Source organism: Typha latifolia, chromosome 9, assembly GCF_019914945.1.
Source record: "Typha latifolia isolate L0001 chromosome 9, TyphaL0001v2, whole genome shotgun sequence".
In the NCBI taxonomy this organism is placed as follows: Eukaryota; Viridiplantae; Streptophyta; class Magnoliopsida; order Poales; family Typhaceae; genus Typha; species Typha latifolia.
The window spans coordinates 1145649-1161246 of NC_133094.1; the positions used below are offsets into that span (position 1 = coordinate 1145649).

At 36.2% G+C, this 15598-nt stretch overlaps 2 protein-coding genes across 7 annotated transcripts; both read left to right on the forward strand.

Annotated features, from left to right (window-relative positions):
• Window positions 1-1126: 1126 nt before the first annotated feature.
• Window positions 1127-6103, forward strand: LOC140795706 (uncharacterized). 6 transcript variants are annotated; one of them, XM_073148434.1, is made up of 9 exons: window positions 1127-1389; window positions 1848-1900; window positions 2036-2151; window positions 2316-2667; window positions 2861-3031; window positions 3979-4500; window positions 4670-4763; window positions 4855-4927; window positions 5606-6103. In XM_073148434.1, the coding sequence occupies exons 3-9, from the start codon at window positions 2069-2071 to the stop codon at window positions 5862-5864; spliced, it is 1554 nt and encodes a 517-aa protein (XP_073004535.1). In that variant the 5' UTR covers window positions 1127-1389; window positions 1848-1900; window positions 2036-2068; the 3' UTR covers window positions 5865-6103. The 6 variants fall into 6 exon arrangements, 4 of the variants coding, with proteins under 4 accessions (XP_073004535.1, XP_073004532.1, XP_073004534.1 ...); XM_073148431.1 differs by having other exon boundaries at window positions 1141-1460; XR_012110346.1 differs by having other exon boundaries at window positions 1161-1460; window positions 4581-4763.
• A 1703-nt stretch (window positions 6104-7806) lies between these two features.
• Window positions 7807-13488, forward strand: LOC140795550 (probable homogentisate phytyltransferase 1, chloroplastic). Its single transcript, XM_073148195.1, has 12 exons — window positions 7807-8036; window positions 8936-9213; window positions 9365-9448; window positions 9531-9605; window positions 9756-9839; window positions 9973-10062; window positions 10429-10530; window positions 10718-10813; window positions 11971-12042; window positions 12116-12211; window positions 12653-12757; window positions 12999-13488. Exons 1-12 carry the CDS (start codon window positions 7970-7972, stop codon window positions 13038-13040), a joined length of 1191 nt encoding a protein of 396 aa, XP_073004296.1. The 5' UTR covers window positions 7807-7969; the 3' UTR covers window positions 13041-13488.
• Window positions 13489-15598: the final 2110 nt, after the last annotated feature.

Sequence of the window (15598 nt, forward strand, 5' to 3'; positions counted from 1 at the left end):
AGCCAGTGTTCTAAACCTTGGGTCTGGATACACTGAGCTGCTCTTGAGACCTTCGAACCTTTTGCAGCAGCATAATTAACACCTTGATGACTATAATTACTGCATGTATCAAACAGATGGCAAGTTGATCAGATGAATTCTTTTTATTTTTTATTTTTTGGTTTATATCTCTCTATAAATTTGATACATGCGTGAGTAATTCTATAAAAACCTTGTTCTTTTATGTCGATAACCTGCAGATTTCTTTCAAATTTGGTAGCAGAACAGGGGTTTTAAGATATATACAAAGCATGACGAGTGATAACTCAAGAATGAGATGATTACTCAAGACCACGAGAGCGTGGGATTTTCCATTATCTGAAGTGTACCCTGTCCATCGGAGAGCACCAGGAGAGACGCTAGATTACTTGAATCCAATTAATTCAAATGGTAAAAACCAGAGAGGTAGGTTAGATTCATAAACATGGTAGATCGTAACCTTATTATGAACTCTCCACCACAGCCTATAAAAGAGAACATAGAACAAGAAGAGGAATCAACAAGGCAGTAGGAATCTACTCTTGTTTGGTAATTAAGATTGTTCTCATATATATCGACCACTATTGCGTTTAGATCCACGTCAGCCCACAAGAGCTATTAAAGGGGAAATTATAATTTATCATCACGGGCTTAATAATATATCCCTATGTGCTTTAAACTTAAGTACTTAACACTCTTGTAAATCTGTGATCCAAATCAAGTTGTACTTGTTAGTCAATTATTAATTATAATGTTAAAAGATTTAATTACCGTCATAGAAATGTAATCTGATTTATAGATGAAAGGTTATTTTTTTATTTACTGACGTCGAAAAATATTGATATCAATAAAACACTGTTATTTTTTATTGAAAAATTTAATACTTGTAATCTGATATAGATCACATGAGAGTTAAGCGTTAAAATCGAGCTAAACCATTAATTTACCCTTAATTAGAACTTGAGTTAATTAGAGCCGAGAATCCTGATATCAGATCCGGATCACTGATAGATCCGACCTGCTTGTGGCCCGTAATGTCCAACTCACGTGGGACGCACGTGATCCAGCAAACCGCTCCTCCGTGGCCGTCCATTTCTCAAAATTATTAGGAGCCGCAGTTGGTTACTGCTTCCCTCCATCTCTCTCTCTCTCTCTCTCTCTCTCTCTCTCTCTCGTTGTAACGTCCTCCCTCGCCGCCTCTCGCCAGGATTCCGGCAAAGGCGGCAGCATGCTCTCGGCCGGAGAAGCGTCGCCGGCGGCGGCCACCGGCCTACTGCAGGAGGAATATCCACCGTCGCCTTCGTCCGAAGGTGGCGAAGCGGGGTGGCTCTCCGGACTCATCTCTGGGGCCGGAAGGATCATCTCCTCAGTGTTCGGCTCCGATTCCACCTCCTCCTCTTCCTCTTCCTCTTTCTACTCCTCAGACGAAGACATCGATCGTTGTATCCCCTTTTCCTTTCTTTGCTTGTCGTCTTTTTTCTCTTTCAAATATTCCATTTTGCTTCCGTCGTTTTCGTTTTATTGGTAGAATTTTGGTATATAGGTTAAAATTTGCTTCATTTGGGTGATTTTGGTTGGTTAATTTGACATTCTACGAGAATTTTGCGGTTGTCGGTGTCGTGTTATGTAGTTAGGGTAAATCACTTATGATCTTGTTTAAAGGGAAATAGATGGAACTTCACTTTGCTGTTTGGAACTGTTACTTTTCGTTGTATCGCAACATTTAGCCAAATTTTATTTGAGTTAATATTTTCTTATATTAGTCAGAGTTGAAAAAGTTCATACATTGTGAAGTTTGCTAGCCGATCATATGTTCTAATTTTTTTCAGATAAGGATGAGAACACTGCTGTGTCTTCTGAAAGACATGATGAAATTAACCTGGTAACCTTCTCCCCTCTAAATTAATAAGTTAATTCTTCATTATTGCTTTTCATAGGCTTGATATTTCAAGAGTTAATGGTGCCGTTACAGTTGAAACTTAAACGTGTAAATAACATCTCTTTGTTGTATGGTCAGGGAGCACAGGAGACAAAGTTACTCAAGGACTCGATGGAAGGATCACTAGCAATTGTTTCAGAAATCGAATCCAAAGATGCCATACAGCAGTTGCTTATGCAAGAAACTTATTCACGGTATTTAGTAAATTAGTCATTAATGCATATATATTTGAAAGGATGGCTTTTTTTTTTCAGCAGGATAGCGAAAGATACAGTAGGGTTTCTTTTTGTGTGTAACTTGTGTGTTCTTTCAATTGGTATTCTGTGAAGTTGAGAATGCTCATTGATACTTATAACAGGGATGAATGTAATAAATTAGTACAGCTAATTCAGTCACGAGTTGTGGACTCTGGACCAATGGAATTAGGACAGGGTCAAGTGGAAAAGGAATTATCCATCACGGCCACTGGCATTGATACTACTTTGCCTGTAGATTGGCAGAACAGAAAAGTACTGGAAAAGGTTTCTCTTCCATCCTGTCGTCCAAATATTCTATCTCCTGGGCCTTCTTATCTGGCGCTTTCACCTGATGTCCAAGATACAGCTGTTATGGAGGCAAAGAAATGGTTAGAGACAAAAAAACTAACATCAAGTTCAAAATTTTGTTCTGATTGTGGACCTTGCTCTCTGAATTCTGATGTGTTTAATTCTGTGAGTGCTACTTTCTTTGCGCTTCTTGCTTCTCTCTTTAATTTTCCATCTTCAGGATTTTTTTAATCTTTTGTAATCTGAACTGTCTTTGGAAATTTCAGTTTCAGAATTTCCAGTTCCATCTTGAGGGTTCATTTTTCCATTTTAAAATTTCTGAATGTCTGATTCCTAGCATTTATTATGTTCCTTCCAGGATTTTGAATGTCAAGCAAGTTCACCTGCGGAGATTGCTAAATCATACATGCAATCTGTTCCCCCAGTTCAGTCTCCATCCTTGAGCAGTGCCAGGTATAAGTCGCCTACTGGGGTGCCTCTTCAAAAGGATGAAGCCGCAAATGCTTGTTATTTGGTGCCGCCATCCAAGGTACTTACTGTAGCCAGTGAGAAATACAACAATGACCATGAAAAAAGGTTCTGCATTATTTTTGTTTGATTTCTTACATGAGGTGTGGCACTAAAATCCAGAAAGTCTAGAACCATAATCTCTGTTAGTTATGATTCATATCCACATATGTGATCAAACTAGGTTTGGACTAATTTTGACATGGCAAGAGAAACCTTCCCCAAGTTCAAACTTCAAAGGTCGAATATACTACTCTTCTTAGACTCATCTTATATTCCTATCTGAAGCTACACAGGAAGAATGGAACGTCAGTAGGGCTGTCAAAATAAACGAGCGGCTCAAGCTCAACTCAACTATAGCTTAGCTTGTTTTGGGCTGAGCCGAGCCTAAGTAAAAGACAAGGCTTGTTTATTAAATGAGCGAGCCTGAGTCGACTAGCTCAAGCTCGGCTGGATAGGCTCAAAATGTATATATTAATATATATTATGTATATGTATATTCATAACTATTAGATCTTTGATATAATGGCTCGTTTAAGGCTTTTGGCCTCGTTTTAAAAATTGGCTCAATTAAGGCTTAAGCTTGGCTCAGTTTAAATTAAGCCGAGCCTAATCTAAATGTATGGCTTGTTTATTAAATGAGACAAGCTTGAGCTAGAGTTGGCTCACTCAGGCCCGGCTCATTTACACCTATATATATTAGGGACATCCAATTTGAACCATTTATTTTCTTGGCTATGCACTTGCACCCCTACATTAATAGTATAGATCAGACTCATTGTTATTTGAGAATTTTAATTTTCATCATGCTAATGTGCTTTCATGAGATTATTCATCCTTGGTTTTTTACATCATCATTTGATACAAGGATTTTTTTTTTTTTTTTTGCTATAATGTTTTGTTAATAAACATGAAACTAAGACTATGCTTGTGATGATCATTTTATCAAAAATATATATATATATACAGGTCCTCAATAGGAATTATCATAGATCTGTATCAGGGGATGTGTTTGATAATTCTCAAAGAATCCAAACCAAGTCAACTGGAAGTTTTCTTAACATTTCAAAGATAAAGCAAGCCAATTTATCTAGAGAATTTACTGGTCATGAAGCTTCAAGAACTTTGTCAACAGCTGATCAAGGGGTAATAGAAGCTATAGGCATGAATGATGCTCCAAACTTTTTACCATCTCTAAAAGGAAGAGATACATCTGTAAGCTTGTCTGAAGGTTTGCATGCAAAGGATCATGGTGCAGTTGAATCCTTTACCTTGTTCTGTCAGAGAGCATATGATGAAATTCTTCCACTTGGAACAGCCAGAACCACTTCTACTGATATCATTTCAGATTCTGAAGCAGTTATAAATGCAGCACTGTCAAACCATGAAACGCCAATATTAACTGCTTTGCCTTTGGTACCTAGACTTTCTCAAATTGGTGACTACCCTGCATTTTGTGATTCTGCTTCTCTCTTGCTTGATAGAAATCAGGTATTTTATTTACTGTACCGATGCAATTTATAAAACCCTATTCGGCTTCTTCTTATTACTTGTGGTTTCTCTTCGTTCAGGTTCAACTAATTATGATTGAGGTCGTTGTTCACTTACTTGCCACTTATATTTCAAATTATTGAGCCGTTCATTTTTCATTTTTTTTAAGGATACCAAACAACTTCCTCCGGTTATTGGGCAAGTTGAGAATGCTTCCTTTGATAGTGACTCTCTTGCAATGGTACCCAAAGAAGAGCACGATGGTATTTATCCCCCCCTGAAGCTGCTTCATTTATATGTTCATTGTTCTCATATGCATGTGGTCACATATTGTATGTTGTCCTCCTCCTGTAGCAGGTTCTGTACCGAAAGATTCAAGGTCTGCACCAAAAATAATGATAAAGGAGGGTGTCACCATTGCATTAAGGTATTAAGTCATTTTGATACAGTAGTTGCATTACTGTTAATTCATAAAAGAATCAAGAAAAATCTACTATGCTTCATTCACTGCAAATTTTCCTTTGGTTAATTGGTGTAAACTGTGCCATCGCTTGAAAGTTCTTGAATGATGTATATATCTGGATGAAATATTGTCTCACGATCAGATCATGGATACCCTTGAGTTTGAATGGCTTACTTAGTTATTGTCTCAGGATAAGGTCATGGATTCCCTTGAGTCTGAATGGCTTAATCTTGAGTACATTGTGGCATGAAAGTTTCTCGTTTTATGATTAGAGCCTAGTAAATAAAAGAATTCCATGATCCATTGAAGATCCAATTGAAATAAGAGAGAGAATGAGTAGTAATTTTTTCCATAAAATTGCTTGCATCTTCTTCCCCCCCTATAGGAGTCCTGTATGCTGTTCATTGGTGTGCCACTTGAATTACCAAATGTGATTTTTATCTTCTGTTGGGCCCACGTCATGCAGCAGAAAGCCTTGAAGGTTTGTCAATTTTTCACATTTTGCATGGGCTATAGTTACTTTAGAACAAACAGAGAGTGCCAAGTGTTAACTCTTTCTTCTAATGAGTCAATTTGGCTAATCATCTATAGGCATTCACAAAGTTATTATGCACTAAAAATGAAAGTATTCCTCTTGTCCAGTTCTCCAGCGATATTGTATTCACGAAAATCTGCTAGTCTCAAGAGAAACATGAAGTCAACCACCTGCAAGGAGGAGCCTGACATGGGAATCTCAAAACGAGCTCGTCGGACCCCAGGTCAGCCTACTGCTAAGGTTCCCCGTCGCCGAACAAAGAGCACTGGGGACAAGCTAGAGGATGGTACGCTCGCCAATTCAAGCAGTACACAGGGGAGAAAAGCAACAAGTAGGACCGGGAGAGGACGGGGAAAATCAAGCTGAGATAAAACTTAATTTGCTGCAGTATATTCTGCACTCCAGTGGGATAAATCAAACTGGGAGCAGCAGTAGGTATTGTATGTGTAACACCCGATATCGATTTAGTATAGCGATTTTTGGTGAATGATCACCCGAGTATTTCGTTCCTGTATAAGGGGAGATACAAATCCTATTGTGTTATACACCATTTTGCAGTGAGTTCTAAAGTTTCTCTCAGTAAATTTTCATCGAATATTCTCTCATTACCTTATGCCAGTTTATATCAAGTGAGATTTATATCAGTTATACTTCTTCTCAGCTTTATTGCCCTTAAGAGTGTCTGTCATGAACTCAAGTTCAGTGCATGTTAAGCAAGAACCAATGTGCAAATAATATATAATAAATGTACTATTTGAGAAAACACCGAATCTATAAGAGAATAAAGAGCGAATCCAATCGAGTTGTTCTCAGTTCCGATCCGGATCATTTGGGGACCACCCAACCATCACTTTGTTACAAGCTGGGAAGTCGACACGTTGCTTTTGTCGTACTCCTTGTACCGTTCTCGACAGCCTCAGCATTCGTTGCACTTTGATCATTTAATGTATCAGCTGGGCCCCACACACGTGGACTTTGACGCCGCCAACTCGACGGAATATACCAGCACGGCTGCGATGATCCCAAAACTCACTCAACCTTGCATTAAAACAGAAAAAATAAAAATAAAAAATTTACATGTAAATCCGAGACTTTGTTATTTAAACTTTCTTTTTTTATATTTAATCTCTGTAATGTAATGGTAGATAATGAAGTCACTTTCAAAGAAGTATAAGACGTTTTCCTTACAAAAACTACAATCATACGAGCCTCAAGTCAACGTCTAATGCACCAAATTGAAAGAGTGATGTAATTTAAATACTACTAAGAGAAATTGAGAGGGGAAAAGTTAAATCTAACTCATAGAGTATCGGGAAGAAAAGATACAAATAATCTCACACATGAATCTAACCCTCTAGTATTAAGCTCCGGTATGGAGGAGAAAAAACAAACAACCAACCAACATTGTAGTTTAGCTCAACTAAGAGATAGACTGGCCCGGCCCATAGCTGGTCCTAAGATTTGAGCCTAATGATTTCTCATTCTAAACTCTCCATTCCTTCAAATTGATTTGAGGACCGTTTAAGTGGAGACAAACATATCCTTGTCGATCCGGACCACGTTATCAATCGTATTAATTATGCATACTCGACAGCCACAAATTACATTCGAAATATAAAAATAGACGCAACATTAAAACGAACATAATTGTAACCTCTAATATGTTCCTTTCATACTCTTTTATGTTTTTACATTTTGAAATACGATACAAAGAGCTCCACTAGATTAAAATAGACGTAACATTAAAATAGATATAATTGTGACCTCTAATATGATGAAGTGGTGTGCATTCTCTAATTCGTCCCTTTCATACTCTTTTATTTTTCTATCTTGTTATAATAACTAATTTCTAGTTGTCGGTAGGTATTTCATTGCCGAAAAACTTATATATATATATATATATATATATTTAAAAAAATAATAATAATAATAATAAGAGAGTTAATTTATTAAACTTTAGGCCAAACAATCTCAAACCCAATGCTAAATGAATCTTAAGCCTAGTTTATATGCAAAATATGATTGAAATAAAAATAACAATTTATATTTGTTATTATCAAAATGAGTGTTATTTTAGAAGACAAACGAACTATTTATATGTTCATTTTTATTTTAAAATAAAAGAGTAATAATTAATCATTATTTTTATGTGATATATAAAAAAACGAAAAAAAATATTTTTGATTTTTTTATTATTAAATTACGATAAAAATACTCTTTATTTTGAGATAGATTGATGGGATTGTTTTTTGAAAGAAAAAAGAAAAAAGAAATATTCCAAAAAGGGATTTTCCACTTTCTAACTGGAATACTGGCCAAGTAGCAATTCCTAAATCGCGCTCTCTTGCACTTGGAAAGACTCGCCCGCGTACCCTTCCTCCCTCCCTCCTCGCTCATTAATTGATGGCAAAGCCCTTCTACTCCTAGCTCCGAGATCCCTTTTCCTTTCCCGCGAATTCATTGCGAGATCCATGGATTCCCTTCTTCTCCGACCGGGCCCTCTGCCGTCGCGACCCTTCTCCGCAGCTCTCTTGCGAGGTACGCGTGTCGAAGTGAGCGGAGCCAGTTCAGGAACGGCACTTGATAAACCCTAGAGTATTCTCACGTTGTCGATCAAAATAGTAGTTTCGAAGAAGAGAGAGTGAGAGTGAGAGTGAGAGTGAGAGAGAGAGAGAGATTTCGTCGATTTTGCTAGGCTTCCGGTGGTTATTTATTTATTCTTTTGGTTCGGTTAGATGGATTAGATAAAAGGTAAATGACGGCAGGCGAAGGATTAGTTAGTGTTTAGCTGTTGTTTATTTTTCAGTAAAAATTTCTGAAATTGATCTATAGTTACTGACTGGATTTAGGAAGTAACAGTAATGTACTGCAGCCTTCGTTAGGTTCCAAAATTGTTTAGATTGAGATTTCAGGCCTTGACAGTGTAAAATGGTGCTCCTGGAAGGAAAAAAAAAAAACTAAAAATTAATCAGGGGAAACAAAAAGACCGTGCAGTATTTGTAGTTTCAGAAATTTCTTCTGGAGTGGAGGACTTAATTTGATATGAGAGCTAAAGGGATGGATGCTATAAAAGATAACAATATAATACATCAACTTAAAGCATCATCAAGCTTGGGATCAGTTAAAGTGCATAATGCAATTCAACTCTTGCAAAGGCTCTCTTGAGAAACTGAGTTATAGATTGATTGTAACAGTTCGTTACAGATTGATTGTAACAGCAGGTGCAGGCCAACTTTTAATGAGAAACTTTGAAGGGAGTTGTTGGCAGAAATTTAAGTTTTTGATTTCGTTAAATTTGGATAGGTTGCTTGTCTGGATCTGTTATCTCTTCTCTATGGAAGCTGCTATCACAGTTATTTAGTTTCACATGATGCTCACTCTTCTTTGATTGGTGGTCTTAATAACTAATCATCACAATCTTTATTAATGTTTTACAGGTTCTTCTATACGACTCAATTACTTTGGTAAAACATCCAGTGGCTCATGTATTTGCACCAGTGGAATATTTCACCGGAGCCTCATTAACTCCAATCTTAGACATGTTAGTGGAAGGTCTGCAAAACACGGGAGGAGTCATGAGTTAATTCGTGTGAATGCCTCAGAGCATTCTTTAGGAGAACCTCAAGAGTATGATTCCTCAAGCTTCTGGAAGCCAATTTTGTCTTTGCTAAATGCTTTCTACAGGTTTTCACGGCCTCACACAATTATTGGAACAGTTGAGTCATATTCCTTTAGGATATATTTGGCAATGTATTGCAAGTGTACTGTATTCTTTGTGGATCAGAAAGTTAAAGTCACTAGATATTTATAGTCTGTTACTTCCCCATCCATCTCTCAGATCTAAGAAATTGTTCATGTCTGAGCAGGCTCTGAGCATAGTATCTGTCTCCTTATTGGCTGTTCAAAACTTGTCTGATATCTCTCCATTGTTTCTTACGGGGTTATTGCAGGTACTATTCTGAAATCTGAATAGCTTTGAAGTTAGAAAAATTTACTGTATTTTCTTGATACTAAGTATTTACTCTTTCTCAGGCAATTGTACCAGCACTTTTCATGAATATTTATATTGTTGGTTTAAATCAAGTATTTGACATAGAAATTGACAAGGTATTCATCTGAAACCAATCTTGGAGTGAAATGATTGCATGAATCTTAGTGGTAGCTGATTTTTTTTTTTAAATTCTGATTTAGAGCATATGCTGTTGTTCTCATATCCTTTAAAATCTAACTTGGGAAGCTTAACAATCTTTCTTTCAGGTCAATAAACCAACTCTCCCACTGGCTTCTGGGGAATATTCTCTCAGAACTGGCATTGCAATTGTATCAACTTTTGCTGTTCTGGTAATTAGGATCCTTACTATTTGAAGATTACTTGGAAAATCATTATTCTCTTATTATCCTCTTTACCGGTTTACATGAATAGATCTCTTGATCAGTTACAAAATACTGTTGAATCACAAGTTTTATGTTTCAGAGCTTTGCTGGTGGTTGGCTTGTTGGATCTTGGCCATTATTTTGGGCTCTTTTCATTAGCTTTATTCTTGGAACTGCATACTCAATCAATGTAAGTCTGATATTTTCTGCTAAATGAACTGTTCCTTCCTTTGGAATTTAGATTTGTTGACAGTACCTCAGAAATGCAATATAATTTCAATTCCTGAAGCATACATAGCCTAGACATTTCTAATAGTTGTCCGACGAGAGATAAATAGGTAGTATGTAGAAAGAAGACAGTTCCTTGTTTGTTATTTATTTATATATTTTTTACTTCTAGGTAGATTCTTAGTATCTTCATTCGAATGATGGCGTGCAGTTGCATGGTGTAACTTAGCAGAAATGGCCATAAAAACTAAGCTTATGAGAGATTTTTAGTATCTTCTGGTAGATTTTCAATTTGCTGGTTGATGGTTTATGAATCTTATTGTTTCAGCTACCATTTCTAAGATGGAAGAGGTCTGCTGTTGTTGCAGCAATGTGCATATTGGCAGTGCGTGCAGTGATTGTTCAACTGGCATTTTTCCTGCACATGCAGGTACTTTTTTATACTTAAAGATTGCCCATAAGCAGACTCTACCATTATCCATCCAGGCATGAATATTGCAGTTCTGTTAATTTTTTTAGTCCTTTTCAGTATTGTGAGAGTAAAATATGTTGGTGTACTTAAATTGTTGTCATCTTTTTATTAGCACTAGATGACTTTGCATCACTACATTTTTCAGACCTTTGTTTTAAGAAGACCAACCACTTTCTCAAGGCCACTGATATTTGCGACTGCATTCATGAGCTTCTTCTCTGTCGTCATAGCATTATTCAAGGTAACTATGTCAATTCCATGAAAATATTTATTTTGTAGGAGTTATTAGTGCTACCAGTTCCAATTGAGAGTAAAGAGGAATGTTTGCAATTGAAATGCAGCCAATTTATGCTGTTGATGATGACAAAGTACTTACAAGAGGCTCCTCTGTTTAGCTTCTTTTACCAATTTTTGAGGATCTGAATCAAGTACTTTGGTCATCCTTGTCTTGAAGTTTTTACCAATACAGTTTTCCACTTCTGTTGTAATAGTTGGTTTAATTCGTGTGCTTATCACAGTAATAGCAGCTATCTTTGCTGTTTTTCTTATGGTCATACTAACTTGTCACCATTTGCCTTAACAACCTCATACATCAGACAATGAGCAAGAACAATTATACAGTCAGATAACTCTGTTATCAACAGCTAGCAGCTTTATCTACTTTTACATGCATATCTAGCTCCAAATAGTAACAATGTTACATCTATAATTCTATACCAATTGTATTGCACTTACATCTAGCTGTGCTTATCATATAGCAGCCAACACTGTTACTTTGGCACAATTTTTATCTTTGCGTTTTTATCATGTATCAAACTTTTAATAGTAAAGGAAAGAATTATGTATGTATTAAAGGAGTCACTTCGTGCCTAAGTTGAATCTAATGACATGCTTGTATACAGATTTTATGATGTGATCTAATCACTGCTTGCTAGCATCTCATGTGTTGCAATAGGGACAAGTCCACTGAAAGTTTTGGATTTGTCGATCTCTTGTTGGAGACCTTTGTTGATGCCAAAAGTTTCAACACATTGTTTCATTACTAATCTTTTTCTTTTCCTTTCAATCTTTGGATCCTGATGTGAAGGGCAAAAATTATTTCAGTAGTTAAGCGGATTCTGAGGTTGTCTGATTTGCTTTTCTTATCCTTAGATTTGTACTCTATTGGCAGTAATGCTTCTAGTGAGGCAAGATGAGATGAATATCTGATACTAGGCCAAACTTTGCCATAATGATGACTTGCCATAATGATGACTTCTATTTGGTTTCCTCATATCATAATTGTACTAGTCCTACTTCATCTGTTGATATCAACTATTAGGGCTTCTAGCCTTCTAATGTTGTCAGCCTTATTCCCTGGTTCAGAATAGGGTAATCATAACTTCAACTCCTACGCAGGATATACCTGATATAGAAGGAGACCGTATATTTGGTATTCAGTCCTTCAGTGTTCGGCTGGGTCAAAAGCGGGTGAGTCAAGATGCAGATGTTATATCATTATGTTACAAATTCTCATTGATTTTGCTAATATATCTTTGAGCAGGTGTTTTGGATTTGTGTTTTTCTTCTTGAGATGGCATACACCGTTGCCATGGCGATTGGAGCTACTTCTCCATGTCTTTGGAGCAAATTCGTAACTGTATGCTGCAGAGTCTCTATCTATATTGTTTAGTCAATTTGTATGAATATCTTTGCCTGTGGCTTTTATTTTCTTTGTTTCTGAGGAATTTGCTGAAATTGTTTGTGTTGCTGATCAACCTTGAGTGCATCTGTTATGCAAAAATAGAAATCAGTATAAATTTGCATCCTTTATTTTGGCTAAAGTCATGTTAATCAGTGACTGTGGTACAATGTTCTGTGGATTTAAAATACTTATGCCATAAAATTGTTTTGACAATAGTCACAATGGGCCAGGCTTGAATTTTTTATGCACAATTCCTCATATTAGGTTTCCTACAGAGATATTGCTATATTAAGAGCCAAATTCAATTTTGAGTTTCAATGCTTATTCTGGAGAATAATATTCTATGTGATTGAAATGTTGATTATTATGAGAATTCTGTCATCTTTGATTTTGTAGGTTTTAGGCCATGCTGTCCTTGCTTCAATCCTCTGGAATCGTGCAAGGTCACTCGACGTGATGAACAATTCTACAATAACATCCTTTTATATGTTTATCTGGAAGGTAATTATTGACTGCTAACACATACTAGAATTCAGTTTTGGTAGAGTTAGACCCTCATAGAGGCTTTCTATTACTTTGGAGAATTTAGTTTGACAAGTGAAATCTGGCGAAATCTGGAAAGGAAATTCCTTTGTCGCTTTTATATATATATATATATTTTAAGATAATGCTTTATGAAGAACGATTTGGGTTTCTGCAGCTAAATGACCCTTTTTTCTTTTCCATTCTTTTATTTTTGTAGCTCTTTTATGCTGAATACTTGCTCATTCCTCTGGTGAGATGAGGACTACAAGTGTCACAAAAGCTGCAGGTTTATTAAGTGAATGATGTTCTTTTAAATGAATCGCCAGTTCTTAACTTCTGAAGTTCCTCAAGTCTGCTTAAACCTTAACTTCCTCCTAATATTGACCACTAGCTTCAACTTTATCTATCCACTTGGCAGAATAAGAGGTAAGCTGTCAACAGTCTGGTTCATTTATAGGGGAGGTTTTAACATCAGAAGACTAGTCTCAACTCTCAATGTGTCTTCTTGCCTATGTAATATAATATCTTCTTCTATTAGTGAATAAATTGTAACAAGTCTACTTGATGAGATGACAAATGCCTTTTCTCTGATTTCTGTTTTATATTTTGACTAAAATTGGGCAGAACAATGTAGAACCTGGTGGCAAATTATGGTGCAAACTACAACTGCAATAAGTAAAACTTTCAATGCTTTGCTGCTTGCTTTACTTCCTCCTTGAGTATGTCAAAATGAAGATTAGGAACTAGTAACTAATGGTGAATAAATATTTCTGATTAATAAAAGGATACACAAATCAGAATGTTAAGGTCTAATACTGAACTTTCGTTCTCGTTGCCGAATATTAATTCAATTAACTGTTGGTAAAAGGATTATCACTTGGGAGTTGTTTGGTTTCTTGTGCTTAGAAATTCGTGTGTATTAAGAAATATATGTTTATCTAAATGTTGTATTTAGATAAATAAATGGCTTATTTAGTTAATTGTATTTCATAACACCGTTTTTGTTAAGCACATGTTTAGTTAGTTATATTTCATAATGACGTATTTAATAAATAATTTTAATTAGAGGATAATAGAAGAGAGAAGAGGGAAGATAGATTAAGGTTGATGATGGAAATGAGAGGAGAGGAGCGAGATGAGTTAGGGTTTGGTTGGGATGAAATGAGAGGAGAGATAGGTCGAGATTGGGTTGGGATGAAATAAGATGTAGTCTTTTGATATCAATTTGAAATAAGTAGATGCCAAAAAACTGTATCTGAGTTTAATTAGTTTTTTAAAATATTATTTTTCGGATTTGGTGCACCAAACTAAACAATAATTTTTGGATTAGATACTGTATCTATTAACACAGCATCTAAAAAAGTCTCAATCAAACAGCCCTTTCGTTGATAATTTGACATGATCGAACCAATTGGGAGATAGTGTCAACTCGCACATATATTTTGGTCCTATAATATCATCTTATTTGATCATATACAGTACACACTAATGTAGTATTGTGCTTAGAAAATGGCAATTCTTCTTTTCTCCTTTTTATAGAGTATTTACTTTTTTATTGTTTGAGAGACGCTGAGAGTTACTTCAAGCATTCTGGAATTACCTCCTAACACGATAATGACCTTCATAAATTATAGTTACTTCTCTATTTTTCTGCCGTAACTTCTGTTGCCCGTATTTGTAACTTGATTTTACTGTATTTTCTTTTCATCTGATGCAATTTTCTCCATCTTTGTTTAGCAAACACGCTGGATTTTCTGATTCTTTATGACCTTATACTAAGTTTCTGGAAATCCTGAGTTTCACATTGATCCTCACATTGTTTTGTTTATTTGAGTTCCATTTATGAGATGTATGAAATAAAGCACTACCATTGAACTATGTATGCAATAAAGATTGGTCCATACTTTTCCTGCTGTACAATGGGAGATTGTTTGGGTAACTGGCAATGGCTGAAAACCAGATGAATGGCTTCAAGGACTGCTATTTATTCATAGGAAGCATATGAAGGACACCAGTTGGGTCTTTGGTTGTTATCTGTAAAATAAAAAGATTTGTCCCTGAAGTTATTGATAATGATGATGATTAATGCTGAATTACCATATGGCCTATCCACAGTTTTAAGGAGTTAGCATTGCCCCCACTACAGTGGGCATGTTGTGTGAGATGGAGACCACCTCCCAACTTGCTCCTCTCTCTTCACATGCAGGTAACTCAATGACCTCTTCCTTGTGCTGCTGATAGATCTTGGCATCAAAGAACACATACCATTTGTTGATATGTATGCCAAATGCTTGTCTATTTCTAGATTCCTCACTAGTGGAATATGAATAAAAGAGAAAGGGATGGCAGATCCTACCATTATCTCCACCTTTTTCTCTTTTTTCTCTAGTGGGTGTATCTGGTCACTACCTCCAATCATGCCTTTGTAGACTTGCAGCTCTCAAAGCTTGGTCGATAGGAAATGAAGCAGGGATTGGAAGTGGGTGTCCTCTATCTAAAGTTTATAGTATTTATTTGTTCATCCCTGATCTTTGAGGCTTTGCCTTGAAGTTTATAGTATCTAAAGTCACAACTTTCTAAAGTTCCTTCTTGATAATTCTGTAGCTCTCCACCACCACTTACCTTTTTTTTTTCATCTGCTTGGTTTTCTAGGGGTCTCTGCTAGTATCTCACTTGTCACTCTACTAATACATATGTGATAACTTTGATGGGGAAGAGAAAATCCCTGCTTTTTGGTAATGGATGAGGAGGTAGAATCCCTTTCGTGGAAGAAAGTTGTATTAGAATATAATGAAAATTAGTTTATTGTTTGGTTTG